Here is an 18,132-nt window from a genome sequence, read left to right as displayed (position 1 = left end):
ATATTAGTATGTGCGTAACGTGCGACAAGCACGCATATAGTGATATAAACATAATGGACAGAGTTCAAAGACTAAAAGTTACGAGGTCACACGACGCCTCTTTGTAGCGCGCGTTGTCCGTTGCCGATACTCGTCGTCACCATCATCTTCGGTAAAGTAATCATCTTCTGCTGCGTCTGGACCGTACAGTTGTTTCCGCTTATCTAGGTCGAGTTTCCGTAGAGAGCGAAGATTGACCATCAATGATTTATGAAACTCGCTCTAAATTTGGACGTCTATCAGACAAGGCCACGGTCAAGAAAGGAATGAATAACTACCTTCGCGACGCGACGTCTTCCATCAGAAGGCCCACTTTTCTCGAGACGCTTTCGTTTTTCCTTGTACTAATGAAACGATGTCAAGATTTAAAATGAAGTGCAATAAATCGGAACGTCACTTTTTTCTGCTCCTCGGCCAGCAACACTGACAGATGCTTGATCCACCGTTGTAGATTGGACTCTACCTTCCGCTTCTTTGCTTGCATTGTCATGAGGACAACTACAGCATTGTCGTCGTCATCCTCAACAATAGCCTCATCATCAGAATCTGGGATGACATAAGACATGACAGCCGCCGCCGAGCGCCGCGGTCTTCGTTTACTGGCTCGTGGAGAAACTTGAACCTTTGACGGGCCGGCCTGAGTGGAGAAACGAGGGATGCTGGGGCTAGTCTCTTTCGACTTCACCTTCACCTTGCTACATCGCTTGGGTTCCGTCGCTGGTGGTTGCTTCGAAAGATAGTCTTCTTCAGAAAAGTAGAACTCGGCGCCGTTCTCAATCTCATGGTAAAGACACCAGTTCTGGCAGGGGTTGAGAAACAGTCAGCAAAAATACACTCTATCATCGACGAGAGCTTACTGGCGCTTTACCGAGACGTGCAAGTAGCCTGAAATGCTTGAGTGTTACTGGTACATGTTGTGATGTTGATACATAGTTAGTTGAGGGGGTATTGCATGTGAAAAATCCATGGAGAAGCTGTGTTATTGTGTTAGAGAAACCATTCAAGAAGAGAATATAGCACCAACAGTAGTATTGTTGTTGATCACGGCGTGTGTCAGAAACGTAGCAGCCATCGCACTTCGGACAGGATATCGTTCTTTGACCCATCGACCAACTTGAATAAAATCTGCGGTGCGCTGCTGAGCGTCCATTGCTATGCACAAGATTCAATCATTACCTATTGGGTACCCGAGCTTTCCAGTGGTGTCAGGTCCAAAGTAGCTGAAATAGAGAGACCGTCTGCGAGAACGTGTGGGAGCCATTTCGTCCTGTCGAATCATAGAGGACAAAGTATCTTGGCCGATTATCCCCTGCGCGGTAATGAGCAAACGTTCGAACGTTGAAAACAACGATGCGCCAACCAATTCTGACGTGTCTCCAGTTTCGATTTCAACAGTTCCTTCATTGCCACTTTCGTCCTCATCCATCTCACGATCATCTATAGCAATTGCGTCCCCCATTTCTGCAGGACCCCCCAAAGCGTTCGGAGCTGCGGTATTTACGCTAGCAGTCCCAGAGTGATTCCGTGTTGCCTTCGAGCTGGTGTTGAAATCTCTACATAGTGGAGCTTCGTACGCAGCACATGCTTCTTCATCGTCATACGGAGGAAGATCGTCCAAGTTTATCGCATATCGCTGAACCGCATTTTCTTGCAATACTGCCTGAAGATAATGATGGCAGTCAACTAGTTTCTTGAGTGTCTTCCCCTATTTATCAAAGTTGTCAAAATGACGGCCCGACATGGTCTTTGGTCTAAACACTCACCTTACTGCCAATCCTGAGGCATTTCACAGCAACTTCTTGAAGAATGTCTTTGATATCGTTCGAACTGAGATTCATCTCATCCTTCGCGAAGTCAACGAGGGCTGAATGCTTCTCAACGAATGGATTTGTCAAGATGTCCACAATATCCTTCCTCGTCAGTGGGAGCAGACCCAGAGGTTCCAGTTTGCTCTTCAATGTGCCTGAGGGGTTTGGCTGGACCAGGACGTTATCCGACAAGCACGCTGTCAGGAGCATGACGATGCGGACTGTTGGGTCTGTACTAGGGAAATCGGCGAATAGATGTCTGAGAACGTTGATGGTATAAGCGGAAGTGATGGAGCGTGTCTTCACAAATAGCTAAAGGCAGAGCTCAAGTCAAGGCAACACACTCAGCAGATTTTAAACTCACCTTGATCAACTCGGCGACGACAGTGCTATGGGTCAATGATAATGAGGGGTGAATGAATCTCAAAAAGTGGCGTACTTACGAGAGGTCGAATAGGAGTTCCTTGGTACGGTCGAGGATCTTGAGTGCACGGTAAGCCGACTCATTACTCTTCGATTCCATGCAGATTTCAGCTGCTACTGTGCGACTCAGGAACATCCTAGCGGGTAAACCGGATCACGAAATGCGAAGACTTATCTGAGCACGCAAAGGTTGTTGTGATAAAACTGCTTGCTCTCACCTACTGTCAAGACGTCGCAGCTCTCGCACGTTTCTGAGAATGTCATCGGAGCGTTCACCGTTATTAAGCGCCATTTTCTCAAACATCTTACGGAAGACGAAGTCGCGGTACTATCGAATTCTTCAGTATTGGTTGTGGATGCGCTAGGAGGTAAGACTACCTTGGTGTCCATATGGAATCCATTGGCTTCAGCGTAGGGAAGTAATCTTGGCTCAATAGCGAGAGCGATCGGCAATTGCACCATAAGTGGGTCCTGTACAAAGGACACCGTGAGCATATCCAAACAAATCACGACATTCCAGAAACCAACCTTCATGCTGAACGGGATGAACTACAGCAAATCATAGGAAACCGCATAATTCAGGATACTGACGCCGCGCACCTTATACTTGCCAAATATATCTCGCACCGTCTCCCACTTTGTGCTCTTCATATCTGGCGGAAGCCTACTCTCCTTCAAAAACACAGAGAAGAAATAACCATCATCCTCGTTCTTCCCCAACGGCACTTCATCGAATAACCCGCAAGCGACCTTCATGAAATGAGCGAAAACGGGAATCGACATGTTGCGAACCCATGCGGTCTTTATGAAATGGTTTGCAGACCTGAAATAATGGTGTATGGCGACTTGGACAAGATATCTGGATACATATGCACCACTACTGATTAGGATCTGGACAAAGGGAGCGCATATAATCAGTTAGGCTCCACGAAGCGCTGGGACACAGCAAGGGAAATAAGGGACGAACGTCGATGACTTTGTCAGTCATAATCTTCCCTCTCCCTAAAGCCCAAAACATAGCGTCCATGCGACCATAACGGTTAAGAAAGTAGTGGGCTCGGACGTAGGGGTCTTGGGACACATTGTGAAAGTGTTTGGAAGTAAGCGTCAAGGCGGTCGGGTCGTCGAGCTCGTAAAAGATCAACTCGATGACTTCATCTATCCAAATCTCAGGTTATGAGTGAGAAAAGGAATGATCAGAAAACATACCACACAGGCGTTGCATGGCGTGTGGTAGAAGGGTTCTTGACTGCGGTAGGGAGAAGCTTGAACTGCTCAGGAAGAGCACTGGTTACAAGTTGGCTCCGTCCAAGGAACCTAACAACTAGAGCTAGAGACTTGGCGAGGTTGGCTCCGTTTACGATGATGTGGTTGGGTGTCAAGAGGTGTGCAGCCGGAGAACGCACTTCATCGGACTTCTAAATTCGTAACCACCACTGCATCTTCAAGTTAAATAACTCGTACTAGACGATCAAAATGTTGCACATAGTATAATATGGTGAAGCTCAAGCTGTTCAGAGTGAAAAGATGCGTGAAATGACAACGTTCTACACCGTTAACAGGCGCTACATTGTGCTGAGATGCAATGCCGGCATGTGGTCTGGGTCTTTTTAGAAAGTCCTCTTATAGTAACTCCTCCAGACTTGCCACGCTAATCTCCAATCTCGGATCTGCATGGAGGGGTCAAAGACGTTGAAATTGACGGCCTCCAACGTCGACAGAATGGACACTACTGGTATCTGAGAAAATTTAGTCAAAATGGTCACGATCCGAAAAATCCGACGTACAGCGGCGGAAAATACAGGCATGGCGTCAACTGGGACCCTGCCCCCGGACTCCTTGAACATGTCTCGTGCGGTGAGCAAATGATCATTGGCAACAGTTGCAAGTTCAAACACCGCGTCTTCTAACCCGTGGGATGATTTCCCCTTACTGAAAATTTCTTGCTGATTGACACCATGCTTGGCAGTGATCTCCGCGGGTATGACCATAACACCTTTGGAAGCATGAAAAGGCAAAGCTCGTAGAAGGGTCGTCAATGATTGAGCCACCCCAAGGTGCGAAGCGGCGTGCGCAAGCGTAGAGGAAGGGAGATTCAGCATTGCCAGCAGAAGATACAGGAATGTTGATGAAACAGACTCCGCATGCGATGTGATGGACTCCAGGGTTAGGTGTGTCTGGTTGTGAAGTTCTTGTTCCTTCAAGTTAGACGACTATAAGGGCCATGTGTGAACGCGTGAACGACTCGCTTACCCTTGCTTCTATTATCCTGTTAAAGTGGTATAGAGGCAAATGGTTATCCCGTGTTGCTTCATGGATCGCAATGGCAATGGGATGACGTGGGGGTTTATTCTAAAACAGAGACAATCGGATGATTGTGGTATGCTCGGAAGTGCCACCCACATTATAAATGTCTTTCATGGCATCTCTCCAGAACATTAGGCGAGCCTGACCCAAAGTAGTCTGGGATACCGCTTCTCGCACCGTGGCAAGCTCGATCTAAGGCGCGAGTTAGAGATAGTTAACGTCAATAAAGCACCTCACGTACATAAAATGCTCTGAGCGCGAAGTACCCACCTTGAAATCTTTTAGGGTATAGCTGGGACGTCAAATAGCCTTCATAGTCATGTTTCCGTACCAAGTCTTTGCAGTATTCGGCTGGATTAGAAATACCAGCCTCAGCGCGCGAAACTGAACCTGCATGGAACTGGCGACAAGAACTAAACCTCTGCAGACAACGAGAACGAAGTGGTAGTGGCACTGTGATCATGGCTCATGACAAAATGTAGAATGACCCGGCAACTAAACTTCAACATTTTGAGTTGCCGGAGTTATCACTAATGCTTTACATCCGATTCCACACTGACGTCCAACCTGTGTCCACAATGTCGGCGAGGAAATCGGGACTTCAAAAGGAGGTCCTAGCACTCTATAGACGGTATGTGGCTGCTAGGACATAGCTCAAACCTTCTTGACGAATCAACCAGTGCATTGCGCATGGTTCGTACCAAACCAGTCTTAACCCAACCAAAATTTCTCCTCTTCGTGCGCTACAACTTTCACACACAAGTATCTTCGGTATCGCCTCGCGACGTCGCGGCTATAGAGCACCTTCTCCGCCGGGGTAGAAGGCAGCTGGAGATGTACGAGCAACCCTCTGTCAGAGACTGCCAGATATCACAAGCCATGAATGATTGGGAGCAAAGCCGACGCGAATCACGGACAACTTCTCAGTAGCCAAACTAAATATCAAACCCCGCAAGAGATGGTAGCACGCAGTGAAAGCAATATTAGGGGAAACTACGAGTATGGTACAAGAGTGTTGGGCGCGACTCCCTCATTCACGTCATACGGTAATAGGTGTCCTGGCCCGCCGTGCCTTCAGCCTCTCAGCGCGCGTGCGAGGAACATTTGCTTTATCTTGAGATGGCTGAACATCAGTTGTCACGGGTTTCGACTTGGACGCCAGGAGCTCGCGTTTAGCTTCCAATTCAGCAGCATACTTCTCATAAAGTAACCTCCGCTCGTTAATCACATATTTTATGCGTGCCATCGATTTCCGACACTGCAAAAACATTTCAAGGCCTGAGTCCAGCGCGAAAATTGCGTGCTTACCTGAAGATCTTTCTTGCAGCCAGCAAGACTCTCTTGATTGCTGATGCCGAGTCGTCTTGCCTCCTCTCTCTGAGCCGCAAGAAGGTTGCGCTCTCGGACGAGAACATACCAAAGCGTATGCAAGTCCTTGAAGCTCTTTCGCCGAATTTCCGCAGCTTTCCATGACCTTGCTGCAGACAGTAACTCAGAAACCTGGGACAGATGTGAAGAAAGCATTCAAAACTAACCGGGATCGTCTTGGAATGTGTCTCTTGCTTCAAGACTCTCATACGTCATCTCCCCGTCAATTTCCTTCTTCCTGAAGAAAGCCCAAAGACCATGGTTCGGGTCTACTTCAACGCCAAGATGAGGCCTGAGGGCAGCACCTTTCGACTTGCGAGTGGACGGTTGGAAGTCGGGTTTTTGAATCATGCGCGAAGGATCAATGAGTGGAACCTCATTTGAGTTCCAACGCACGGACTTCAGAAAACAAGCAGCACGCAGAGGGCGAACTGCTTGCAGAATTGTTGCCATCGTTTTGCCAGTCAAAGAATTACTTGACCTAGGTCCAATTTGCCCGTAAGACACAGCCACATAATTGGCTTAGTCAGCGTTCTCAACCAACTAATATTGCCTGAAGTTTGAAAACAGCTTGGGCAAATTCAAGAAATATCGCTGCTCACGCCTGGCACGTTCAGCCTGAATGCAGCCTATTCACGAACGCTAATCAACAGTTTCCTGGTCAACACTTGCAAACCTCCGCTCAATCAGCTGCACAGCATGCACTCTTCAGAAGCAGAAAAAGCACCATGTATGACCGTGACCTATGATAGGCGCGGCCGAAGGACAATAAACAGAACGCGATGTGCTCTCGAACTCATGAGACATGGCGTGCTCGGTCGCCTCAGTCCCGTTGTCCTCGGGCCCAACCGCTGATATCGGGAGAGTCAAATGCAACGAACGTGGAGTCCAAGAACTTTCTCGGGAATTCCACTCGCCAACATTCGACCTCCCTTTTCCACTACCAGGGACAGCATTCGTCCGCGTCGCACATGAGTATTTGGAAATGGATTGACCCGACTCAAAACAGAACTCACTTCTCCCTGATCCCTTTCTGTCATTCAGAATTTAAACTTTGACGAGCACTTCCACAGAATCAAACATCGCGACATATCATATTTGCATCCAACGAGCTTTCTGCAATAGCCGATCATTTGGGCGTTCTGTTCTGTGCGAGTTTGACGAAATATCACTTCCTTGCTGACGGTTCGAGCCATAGCGAACATGCAGGGGGACTGGAAGAAATGTTTACGTTTGACGTAGAAGCTATGCCCACGTACCATCCTTATGATTCTGGCATGTGCTCCCTCAAAGAACGAGCACAGTGGATTTGTTGATTGAAAGGAGTCCTTTCACGTTTTGTCCGTGGGTCTTTGTTGTTGGAATATCTTCCTACTAAATCCCTATGGATGGAACGCCGCAAGTCCAAGGAGACGCGACAAGCGTATCGTACCGCAAGCGGTCGACACCGCCGTAAGACTCATGCATGATGTGGCGCTCAAACCACGACCGGGAGATCGATGAAAGAAACCGAGAAGAGCTGCGCCGTCTTCGTATTGGCCTCGAAGAGAGCTGTCTGCGCCTCAAAAGCTGTTGGTATTGTTCAACACTTAGGAGCGAGAGGGCATGGTCTTTTCTGAAGTTCATTCATAGATCTTTGACGAGGTCTCTGATTCAATCACATTGAAGGCTTCGAGCATCTCAAAGCAACATATCAATTTATAAACGATCGCGTAGAAGTTCGAGATGTTTGGGGGAGTCTACATTACCTAGCTAGTGGTGCTGACTGTCATCACGACGTCAGTATTCAGACCCTGTCATTCGTTACCACTCTCCGTTTGTTCATCGGACTGGGAACGTGGTTTTGCTGTGAGCACATGCTACCTCCGAGTTTTCTGAATTTAAATCATTTGTGCAGACAAGGGACAGAACGAACGATGACGGGATTCAGGGCACCGAGAGTGGTAAACCAAAACAACGAAAAATGCACAGGCATGGAGCTTCAAGCTTGATTGTAGCAGGGAGGCTTTCATTTTCGGTTTTATCAAAGTAAAACCTGCGACGCTGCTTCTGAAAGTTACATATGACCGTAAGAACTGTCATGAAAATCTATGTATCAGTTTTGCGAAACGAGCGTCAAAGGTATACTGATAAAAGCCATGATCATTCACAGAGCAGAAGCTGATGAACTCTGGATTAAGTCATTTAAATAATGACTTGTGAATTCTAGGACGTCGTTGGCAGACTAGTGAAATGAGGTATACTATTTCTTGGGCTTTTTGGCTGAAACGTAGGTCAGTAGCGGGCTCCTGAGTAAACACTATTTCACTATTTCTCACCTCCATATCTACTCCGTCCAGTCATACGGTTGACTACTCCTCCGAAATCTAGAGATCCACGGACAACCTTATAACTTGGATAAAGAGTTCAGGTGCACATCGAATAAGTGCATCCAGAGGAGACTCACCGGACACCGGGCAAGTCCTGGGCACGTCCGCCGCGGACTGTCACCACACTATGCTCCTGCAAATTATGTCCCTCGCCCTGAATGTATGCCATGACAGTCTTCCCAGTAGTCAACTTGACACGCGCGACCTTCCGCTTCGCCGAGTTGGGTTTCTTGGGCTTCATTATAAAAATCTGCGAGCAAACACCCTTTCTTTGAGGGCAGACCTCAAGTAGTGGTGACTTGGGGTCTTTAGCTTTCTGCGGACGCTTCCGTCGCATCGTCTGGTTGAGTGTCATGGCCAAGGAAGGTGACGAACTGAAAAGACGTGATTCGAGAAGAGACCTTGTGGCAAGAGGAGTCATAGAAATTTGAGTGAGCCTACATGGCTGAGATATTCGACTCCAGGCTCGCAGTGCAGACAGCATTTTCGACTTGTTTTCGAAAGCAGTTTGCAGAAGAAAGCTGTTGGTGGCTGACATAATCAGGACTGTACCGCGTAGACGCCTGCCCTCAACTACCAATTGCACTCGCGACAGACGCGTTTTCAACGCGCGTATCTTACTGAAGAACTCCAGAAATGCCGGTGGCCAGTTCTTCAAGAAGGAAGAGCGCGCGTTCTCGCAGGGAACAATCCTCAGACAGAATAGAAGAGGACTATCCGTCTCAGCATGCTGGTAACAACGACGATGTCGAAGGCGAAGACGATGAGGAAGCACAGCCGAGGCGCAAGTTGAAGCAGGAAAAGAAGACCCGAAAGCAAACTCGCAGAGACTCTGAGTCTGATAATGACCCTCCTGCTGTTGCGGATGATGATGAGGACGATCGGATTGACATCGAGAACTTTCATGACCAGCCCCTAGACAAGAAAGAAGGCGGTAAACTCTCTGGCATTGCGCAGGACTGGGAGATGATCCGGAAGCAGATACATCAGGGCTCATTCTCTCTCGCGAAGGAGGTGGCTACTTCCCTTGCGGACGTCTTGGAAGGAGATAACGCAAAACAGGCGAGTTGGCAGTCAACAGTCACTTCGGACGCTTCCTGACCACTCGGACTACTCATAAGGCTTTGTCAGAGGTTGATGGTATCATGAAAACATTAATTGACATCGACCACGAGATGCAATCACATGAGAAGACTCTCAGCGGGATGCACCAGCAACTTCTACGTGGCGAGCCAGTAGTAAGTGGGTCCTGATGGAGAATATGGTGGTATTTGACGCCTTGAGCAGGAGGGTGCCATAGACCTCTATGAGAAAGAGGTAAAGAAGAGGGTCGATGAATTTAACGATAGAACTACTCGGAAGAAGTATGGCTCGAACGATCAATACGTCCAGTTCAAGCAAGGCATTTTTGTACGTTGTCCGCCAATTAAAGGCCCGCTGGTCTCATCTAGTCACCCTGTTACATAGGAGGTCCAAAATCCTGGCGAGAATATACCTCCCATCAACGACTTTATACCACGGGGTTGTTGGTTCTGCATCTTGCTTGTAACGAATTCTGACAAAGGTCTTCAGAGGAGGGAGATGAAAGTGACGACGACGACGAACTAGAAATCGGAGGAGTTACACAAGACTACAAATGTCCCATCACCTTGAGGATGTTAGAAAATCCCATGAAATCGTAAGTGGATTTATATTGGCCTTGTTGTCTATAGCATAACTTGTGCAGCTCCACTTGTGGCCACGCCTTCTCTGGAGATGCTATTCGGGATTACCTGAAGAGAAGCCCTACTACTGGGAAGTCATGCCCTGCCGCAGGCTGCAGTCAAAAGCTCACTATGGCTATGCTGGTCGCCGACAGTAGTCTCGAAAAACGGGTCAAACTTGCGGCAAGGAGAGCTCAGCGGGATGAAGATGACAGTGACGTTGACGATGACGAGGTGATAGAGTAAATTAGCTTCCTGCGACTAATCTTGGCCCAACTGTACTTAGCTTACCCTGACCAAAGATCTTAATGAGAGGGTTTTCCTGACTAGTATGGCTTGCAACTTCATGATATATGAGTGCAATATATAGTTTGTAGTGCACCAAAAAAAAATCAGTCTATTTCCACAAGTCCTCCGGCGTCTCTCAGTTTCGCTTCCCTCTCTTTGTTTGCCCTAACAAGCTTCTCGATTTCGCAGCCTAGTGCCCAACACCACGTATCTCTTTCAACCCTACTTCTTGTTCTGAAGACAACAACCTTGTGCTTCGCTGAGAGGGAAGGCACGTTGTCCGTAGGTCTGTCCCTACTTTTGCGGTACCAGATAGCGAAGAGCGTGTCCTCTTCTGGGTCATCAGCTTCGAATCCGTCAAAGTAACGACGGGCAAGGTTGGGAGTTTCAGGGTTGTACTCGCTTGGCCATAAGGCGAGAGCAGCCAGATATCCTGAGCAAACATAGGAATCCAGTAGATTGATCTCCCTGCTCTTATGACGGAGAAATGAATTTCGCGAGACTTGGTATTGGAGGAGACGTCCAGCAACTAGGAACAATTGCACAAGCCTGCCATTGTAGGAAGGTGTGAGCTCGCGACCTGTCATTTCAGGGCAATTCTCACTGACTTGTACTGTCCCTGGAGTCCCTTTCGTGTGAATACGCGGCCACTTTTGAGTATGCTTCTACAGTTGTCCAGCGTGCACCAATGATACAGCGAGCTCAGTTCAGGGATGAATTCTGCATCCACAATGGGTGTCGTCGGGCTTTCCTTCCCATTACAGAACGCATGTTTAGTGATACGGGGAGTGACGGGGGGACGATGGCGTGTAGAGTAAGATACATCCATCTCATCTCGAGCATCAACATGATGCCGCTGTGCCCAGTACTCAACAAGTGCGCGCAGTCGATCGACCCATTCTTGGCTCGTCTGGCAAGAGTATGTCTAAAGAGAAAATCAACAAAAGGCGTAAGTAAGGGCCAGATGCTCAAAATATTCGTACCTCAAATCGGATCACGCGCCCAGATATCATGACGATTTCGAAGCAGCGTCTGACACGGAGTTCATTTTTGTCGCGAGCCTGCACAAGACCCTCAGCTCCACCGATATCATCCTCGTCCCTATTCAAAATGTCTTGGTTTCCCACAGATCCGCCAGCTACATTAGCCGTGGCATGCGTACTAGCATCATCGACGATGTTTTCGTGGGTCGTCCTGCGGATCTCCCTGATATTCCGCAGGTCAAAAGCTTCAAACGCGGCTGCAATTTGAGCCGCTCCTCGTGCGACCTCGGCCTCACGAAGAGCCCGTGTGTATTCTAGAGATTCATTATGGTGTGATGATAGGGCACGAGATAAATGAACGTTTGGAGGGACAGGAGCGTGGGAATTTGAGGGCCAAAGGGCAAAAAGGTGACCATCATGAGAAGTAAGGTAAATATGTTGTTTAGTTTGACTGCTGGATTTGATGCGATCGAGATACCCCTCTACACATGGAGGTTCGTGTACCTTTGTCCCATCGGGTAGGTGAATTGTAGCCGGATAGTGTTGGCCAAGCCGAAGCTCAAGGTGTGCCGGTTTGGTTCCCTGAGTAGGATGTCAGCTGAATCTCGAGTCAGGAGTCTCCCATCGTGTTCACCTGTTGCATCGCTAACCCACAGAGGACGGCCCACGGTCTAGGCTGGCACATTACGTCTTCCTCCTTCCAAACCCAGTCAAGCTTTGCCCCCAAATTCCACGCTAACTCGAGGGTTGTGCCTGCCGCAATTTCACGTTCTACCACGTGTTTCCAGTCACGAGATGCGACCTCATGGGAGCCGCAAGATGAACCCAGAGACTTCCGGACGATGTCGATGATATTCCTACGGCTGAACATGTGATAGGCCTTGTCAATATTATCGGCGTCGACGACAGGAATATCCAAATCCACGCGTGTACCGATGGCCGGACACCGAAGTTCAATAGAAGCAGGTATTTTGCCGCCCAGATGACGCCTGTAATGAACACTCGATCAAAAGCTGTGTCCTGAGTATTGCTGACTGACCATAACTGCCAGCACCAGTCCATGCCCCTTGTACGGCATTTTGTTTTGAAAACGAACACATTCGTCCCTTCAGGTGCGCGGTCAAATAATGCTCGGGCTTTCGATTGGTTGTTATGGACAGGCGTGGGTGGACACGAGATACAGAAAGTGAAATCGGTGAAGGAATATAGTGATGAATGTGTTCGTTGAGATTTGAGAGGTATTATGAATGCGAGATGTTTATGTCCAATGATGTGCTCTTTCCCTGGCAAGGTCTGATGGGATAGGCTTTATGGTTCAGTAGGTTGGAGAAATAGACTTACATAGTCTTCGTAAATTTCAAGCCGCTCTCCTCGCCAGACCACCAGAAATTCAGCCCAGTCCTCGTATCTAAGATTGGGAGTCATGCGATTCTGAACTTCATCAAAGTGGCGAAGTATTGACTCTGATTTTGTGTAGCTAACTCTGACGAGCATTCGGTCTAAGAACTGTATATCAGTGTACACCTTCGAGTGGCAAAGTTCAAGATACTAACCCCGGAGTATGATATTTCCTCGCTGACTCTGAGATTGTTGAGGTAAGGGAGTCTCATCCAAGGTAACTTCTGCACTGGTTTCATCCACGTCGCTTCCGCTTCTTGCAAGGACAGCCGCAGGAGGTGCAGGGATATCGTTGACATCATTTTGGAGCTGCAAGCTCGAGGAAGTCCCCTCGTTTGTATGGTCAAAACTTCTACCCTTCCCCTTGTCTAGGCCAACTGGAGCAGACTGAGAGTCCAAGTCTGCTGGGGTGGTTATACGACCACCAATGAAGAACGATGTCTTTCGTTTGTTTGTGTTAATGTGTGCTGAAGACTTCTTTCCCTTTAAAATAGTGGGTCGTTGAGAGCCCCCCGGAGGTGCAACATTAATGTCATTAGTGGAGCGGTACTCAGGAACTAATCCAGCAATAAGACCCGTGCTGGAAGAGGGTTCGGAGCTCGGGGAAGGAGAAGGAGATAGGGATGCTTGAGAGTTAAGGACTGCGCCAGGAGAAACCTCTGTCTTAGCTGTGGCAAACGACTGGCCGCTGACTGTAGAAGGGGGCTCGATCGTGGAGGGACCATCGGTTTGAACATCGGGACAAGTTTGATTAACCTGTAGAAGTGATGCCGGGGGGCTGTCGAGAATGTTTACACCTAAAACATTCCCGATTTCGAAGCTCCCCCCTACCCAACGTTGCGTAGTAGTACCGGCGTCCTTTTTGCGATGTCTCATAGATCCGCCCCATTCGCTTTCTTGCCACCGGTCCCATATATTTTGTCGCTCATCCGCCTCAGCTTGCTGTCCCCACTCTTCCTTTCTCCCACCTCGGTGAAGGAAACGGTGGTATGCATGATTTTGCAGGAACGAGGTGGACGATTCGTCGTCCCCGTCGCTTCCTCTAGCGCGTGAATGCAGCCAACTTGAAATTTGATCTGTGACCTTTCTGTTGGATGAATCTATGTTTGTTTGTGAGGCATCTTTCGAGGCATCTTTCTCCGGCATGGGTCCTATGAAAAACCGGCGTCTTAAATGATCGTAACTAGCGAGGGACTCGCCAGGATGTGCCAGTGCAACACCACGCGAAAGTGGTTCAGTTCGATGTGGGTGCAATGAAGCCATGAGCAAAGGGGGGTTGGGTGCTGAGCGGCTAACTAGCACTCGCTAGACAAGACCACCGTCTCGGTGTTAGCGTTCAACAAGGAAAGTGGCTAACGTCACGTCATCAAACCCTAACCTGACTTTAGGGTTTACCTGCAAAAGCTATTTAGAATGCTATTAACATTAACTAAGGTGTATGTAAATCGAGTGGGGGTTTAACGTTAAACGGATGGCGGTCCGTGGCATGTCCGAGATTGCTACCAGGTCGGCTATTTCGAGTCGACTTTGCCGTGCTCAAGCATCTGGTGCGACTCCTGCACGTACTTTTCGGCTTCCTCCCTCGAGAATCTGCTCAACATCAGATGAATGGACATCAAAAGTTGTACAATTTACGTACCCAAGCTTGCGTCCTTTTACAAGCATGTCTGGCTCCCGGAGAGCGAATGGGTTTACGTCGGTCTCGGTGTTCAGGTTAGCCAGACTATGGTTCACGAAACGATGCGTGGATTCATCAGACCGCACGGCGTACATGACATCTAGTAGTTTTGCGCCAGGGTCTAGACGCCAATAGTCCTTGGCAATCTCGGGAGCAGGCATATTGCTCCATTCAGGTAGACGTCCAGCCTCGATGTCCTGGATGCATCGAGTACTAAGTTGGTGAGCATTTCTGCATGAAGAAAAAATAAAGTTTGTCCTTACTAGGTTAATACGGCCTCTTCCTCTAAGTATCCAACAAATCGATGACATGTGCTTGGTGATATCATATAGGACAGGACTGACAATGCGAGTTAGCAATGAGTCGGAGATCCCGATTCCATACCACCTACAAAACAAGTTATAGAACACGCCCTGCGCCCCTAAAACCAGACCTCGGAATAATAATGAAGGTCTTCGCAAGGTCATAAAGGTCCTATACGATAATGTTGGGTCAGTTATGCTCAACTTTACGAAACACATCCCAATTACATTAGGTGCATTCTTTCATTCTCGGCTTCCTCCAGCAATGTATGTATCCAACCAGAGTCTCGGCGCTATCAAATAATTGAAAATGGGATCGTCAGAAAAGAAGTTTGACTGACCATGAGACGCAAGCTGGTGAGGTGGCGGAGCGTTGCAGCCACCATTCCTGGTACCCCTGCAACCGTCTCCAAAAAAAGGATGCGCTAAACAACGGTAATGAAACAACGGAAATAACACCTGATGATGAATGTGCTCACACTTAGCCACGCCTTCTCGTCCAAGATATATCCGCCCTTTTTGAGTTCTTCGAGCGACATCTTGCTATCAGCGGGGATCGGCTTGTGCTTGTAACCGGACGCAAGATCGAATCCCCATCTGAAATGTACATGAATGCTTGCACCAAACTAAACTTTGACTGTCTCACCTCGTCAGCTTGACAAGATTGTATGCAAATTTGTCCGATATGGTTTTCGCTTCCCTTTGAAGCACCTGCCAGCTTGCATTTAATACAAATCGTGATCAGGGAGGAAATGCAGGAAGTACCTCGACGGCTTTGATTTCTTCCTGGGAGTATACAGGATGAAAAAGAACCCAATCACCTCGGACGATAGTGGGCAATGTGCTAACTGCATCAGGAGTTGTTAGACCCTGCTTAGATGCGGCCGAGTCCTCTGCGAAAGGATTACAAGTGCGTCAATAACGAGAAACAACAATGGATAAATGAGCCTCACTGAGATGGAAGCCCTCCGTTCCCGTAGCCGATTCTTCATTGATTCGTTTCCCTGTCAGTGAGTTGTTGTTTGGCTGACCACTATGAATGAGCGCTCGTCTTGTGAACGTGGTTCCTAATTTAGGGGCTAGGCTCGATCCAGGATGAAGAGTGCGGCAAACGGGACTTGCACAAATACGGGCAGCTTTCAGCAGATTCGACATAGATAGTAGAGGGCAAGCGTAAATAAATCGTTTGGAAGGAAGAATGTTATTGTATACGTATGGTACGAGCGCGCAAGTCGGTCTCTTATGCTAGCTGCGTTCCCGTATGCTTCCGATTCGCATCCGAAACAATCCGTAACCCGGCTTTAAAACAACCAAAAATGGACCAATATGGTGTCCTGCCCCGCCCCAAGCCCCACTTGGTGTTGAGACCTCCCACTCGAGAGTAAGTAACTACTGATGGATTATATTGCCCAGTGAACGTTGTACTATACAAAAAAAGGTCGCTGCTTATTCTTATGTCAGCATTCCAAATATGGCAGGTGCTCAAGAACAAGGCCTACGGGGACAAACCGAAACGCCGAACCTTTACTAGCACAATTTGATCAGATAAGTGTAGGTATGACTATTAATCTGGACCTACAAAACAGTATGACTACTGTGCCGCTTTGCCTGCAGGCACTCTGGCTCATCATGCATGCCAATGAAAAGACCGGAATAACATAAGTCCACCGTCAAAAAATATTAATAGAAACTCACAGCTTTTCAGAATTTTTGATAGACCGATCTGAGCCTTGACGCCCAAGTGCTTCTCATCAAGCTTCAAGTCCAGACTCCACTGAGTTGTAAGATTTGCCCCGACCGCAGCTCCGCAAATGTCGTAGGTCTAGACAGTTAAAACGTGTGGCAGAAACACGAGGAGAGTACATTTGATCCACGCATTCATTTTGAGACATATTTTGTCATGAACATGCGCATCACAATGGAAGCTTCATTGATCAGGGGAAGCATAATAGCCGTGTCGAATGGAGCTTAGAGAGGCGCCAGAGCTATACAGTGTGCCTGTACCGTATCTGCGCTTGCCCTGGATTTACTGTGGAAAGGCAACTGGACAATGTGAGAAAGTCCCTCCATCGCTTTCAAAAGGGCGCTGAAGACACTTCTTTGACATGTTGGTCTCATCGTGATCATAAGACTGGCAACAGAAAGACCCCAACACCAGGATCCGTTATACTGGTAATCAGGACACCACTGTGGGACATTAGCTTACCCACAACGCAAAGTGCTGTGGACAGTTAAGATGCACCGAACATGAAGATACCCCATTCTGGAATTACAAGTAACGCGAATAGCATTAATGAAGAAGGAAGATCCAACGTGACTCAAATCTGCAACGTTCTAGGAGTAAAGGGTCCACATAAATCCAATGACGCGACTGGGAGCCACATCTGGGCGTTGTTGACCGGGTGAAGGCTGGTGGGGGTTGCTTCCTGGTTATTGAACGTGGAGGAGAGTGCGATGAGGGGGAGCATATTGAAGAGATGTAGAATTCAGCGATAAAGTTCATTACCGTGACTTTAGCGGCTAGTGTCAAGGGCACTTGAAGGGAATATCGCCCCTGTCTAGAACACCCCGCCACAGGTCGATCACATCAGAAGATGCTGATAGTTCGCTCCATCGATAAATGGCGGCCCCATAAGGTTTCAATTCCACGATCATCCATGGATAGAAAACATGAGGTGATTCATTTCCGAGGGCGGCGACAGGTCATTTCAAAAGGATCCAAAGCTTTTTTTGTTTTGAGTTAGCGGCGCGGACCAAGAGGGATAAACGCACTTTAATGGTAGTATCCATGACGAAGCATGATGCTGCATGAACATACTAGTAATGCAGCGTGATATTGGGAGATCCGGACCTGTTTGTGTAAATCATATAATTAATTCTGGCGAGGAAGCGCTTGAGGACAAGATAGTTTGAGAGCACGAATTGGACCAACGAGGCGTCGCTAACACAGAAGCCTGCAGGAAAACGCGTTGATGGACTGAAAGCACAGGTATAAAGACGTAGTGAGATCTGAGACTAAGCCCACAGGGTATATCTGGCGCAAAAAGGCATATTTCATCTCGAGGAGGCAATGTGAAATCGTCACAGAAGGTTTGACCGACGTCATGAGAGCAAAGAACAAGAAGGTTGTAGGTCGGAACTGTTGGTGCACAGCTACTAGACAAGAAGCGGAGGCGTGGTTACCTCCCGGATCCGTAAAGTCGGGTTTGCATGGAGAGGACCAAGTTTGGACATTGTGCACGACTTCAACGTGTTTTTGAAAGATACGGAGTGTAACGAACGAAGCAGCTGACAGAAACATAAGGAAACACAAGGCTACCAAGGGGTATCGAAAAAGGAATAGGAATCAAGGGAGCTGACAGCCGTTGGACAGCCGTCCAAAGCTTGTGGCTTCGATCCAAGTACCCCGGTTCAATTTTCTTACTTTACAACCGGCCACATAAAAAGGCCTAACCTTTCACCTTCG

At 48.1% G+C, this 18,132-nt stretch overlaps 8 protein-coding genes across 8 annotated transcripts; 2 read left to right on the top strand and 6 right to left on the bottom strand.

Annotated features, from left to right (window-relative positions):
* Nucleotides 1-78: 78 nt before the first annotated feature.
* On the bottom strand, nt 79-3,495 carry DEU56DRAFT_869006 (uncharacterized protein; the record flags this gene model as incomplete). Its single annotated transcript, XM_041355526.1, has 15 exons — nt 79-261; nt 318-383; nt 437-838; nt 897-1,013; nt 1,064-1,191; nt 1,216-1,348; nt 1,400-1,744; nt 1,803-2,159; nt 2,233-2,236; nt 2,291-2,407; nt 2,489-2,598; nt 2,649-2,741; nt 2,871-3,161; nt 3,238-3,428; nt 3,480-3,495. 15 exons carry the CDS (start codon nt 3,493-3,495, stop codon nt 79-81), a joined length of 2,553 nt encoding a protein of 850 aa, XP_041213168.1.
* A 144-nt stretch (nt 3,496-3,639) lies between these two features.
* DEU56DRAFT_777646 (isoprenoid synthase domain-containing protein) lies at nt 3,640-5,062 on the bottom strand. Its single transcript, XM_041351785.1, has 5 exons — nt 4,819-5,062; nt 4,674-4,769; nt 4,524-4,622; nt 4,058-4,468; nt 3,640-4,009 (listed from the first exon to the last, which is right to left on the bottom strand). Exons 1-5 carry the CDS (start codon nt 5,038-5,040, stop codon nt 3,881-3,883), a joined length of 957 nt encoding a protein of 318 aa, XP_041213167.1. The 5' UTR covers nt 5,041-5,062; the 3' UTR covers nt 3,640-3,880.
* A 93-nt stretch (nt 5,063-5,155) lies between these two features.
* DEU56DRAFT_727883 (uncharacterized protein) lies at nt 5,156-5,507 on the top strand (the record flags this gene model as incomplete). The annotated part of the gene is made up of 2 exons (XM_041348013.1): nt 5,156-5,208; nt 5,258-5,507. 2 exons carry the CDS (start codon nt 5,156-5,158, stop codon nt 5,505-5,507), a joined length of 303 nt encoding a protein of 100 aa, XP_041213166.1.
* Nucleotides 5,508-5,529: 22 nt separating this feature from the next.
* Nucleotides 5,530-6,417, bottom strand: DEU56DRAFT_777642 (mitochondrial 39-S ribosomal protein L47 (MRP-L47)-domain-containing protein). The gene is made up of 3 exons (XM_041351784.1): nt 6,113-6,417; nt 5,886-6,055; nt 5,530-5,835 (listed from the first exon to the last, which is right to left on the bottom strand). Exons 1-3 carry the CDS (start codon nt 6,396-6,398, stop codon nt 5,617-5,619), a joined length of 675 nt encoding a protein of 224 aa, XP_041213165.1. The 5' UTR covers nt 6,399-6,417; the 3' UTR covers nt 5,530-5,616.
* A 1,835-nt stretch (nt 6,418-8,252) lies between these two features.
* On the bottom strand, nt 8,253-8,669 carry DEU56DRAFT_727849 (uncharacterized protein; the record flags this gene model as incomplete). Its single annotated transcript, XM_041348010.1, has 2 exons — nt 8,253-8,337; nt 8,392-8,669. The coding sequence occupies 2 exons, from the start codon at nt 8,667-8,669 to the stop codon at nt 8,253-8,255; spliced, it is 363 nt and encodes a 120-aa protein (XP_041213164.1).
* Nucleotides 8,670-8,868: 199 nt separating this feature from the next.
* Nucleotides 8,869-10,346, top strand: DEU56DRAFT_970523 (uncharacterized protein). Its single transcript, XM_041359432.1, has 6 exons — nt 8,869-9,376; nt 9,436-9,552; nt 9,602-9,724; nt 9,782-9,836; nt 9,887-9,992; nt 10,041-10,346. The coding sequence occupies exons 1-6, from the start codon at nt 8,951-8,953 to the stop codon at nt 10,261-10,263; spliced, it is 1,050 nt and encodes a 349-aa protein (XP_041213163.1). The 5' UTR covers nt 8,869-8,950; the 3' UTR covers nt 10,264-10,346.
* Nucleotides 10,347-10,349: 3 nt separating this feature from the next.
* DEU56DRAFT_777628 (uncharacterized protein) lies at nt 10,350-14,033 on the bottom strand. Its single transcript, XM_041351783.1, has 7 exons — nt 12,842-14,033; nt 12,630-12,787; nt 12,328-12,581; nt 11,923-12,277; nt 11,289-11,870; nt 10,914-11,230; nt 10,350-10,854 (listed from the first exon to the last, which is right to left on the bottom strand). Exons 1-7 carry the CDS (start codon nt 13,947-13,949, stop codon nt 10,410-10,412), a joined length of 3,219 nt encoding a protein of 1,072 aa, XP_041213162.1. The 5' UTR covers nt 13,950-14,033; the 3' UTR covers nt 10,350-10,409.
* Nucleotides 14,034-15,893, bottom strand: DEU56DRAFT_777620 (AOX, alternative oxidase mitochondrial precursor). Its single transcript, XM_041351782.1, has 10 exons — nt 15,620-15,893; nt 15,432-15,559; nt 15,313-15,377; nt 15,146-15,263; nt 15,008-15,091; nt 14,895-14,959; nt 14,756-14,838; nt 14,628-14,703; nt 14,326-14,577; nt 14,034-14,276 (listed from the first exon to the last, which is right to left on the bottom strand). Exons 1-10 carry the CDS (start codon nt 15,819-15,821, stop codon nt 14,198-14,200), a joined length of 1,152 nt encoding a protein of 383 aa, XP_041213161.1. The 5' UTR covers nt 15,822-15,893; the 3' UTR covers nt 14,034-14,197.
* Nucleotides 15,894-18,132: the final 2,239 nt, after the last annotated feature.

The sequence above is a fragment of the Suillus clintonianus genome (assembly GCF_016758775.1).
Source record: "Suillus clintonianus strain FC179 chromosome Unknown DEU56scaffold_8, whole genome shotgun sequence".
NCBI lineage: Eukaryota > Fungi > Basidiomycota > Agaricomycetes > Boletales > Suillaceae > Suillus > Suillus clintonianus.
This window is presented reverse-complemented; position numbering and strand designations above follow the sequence as displayed.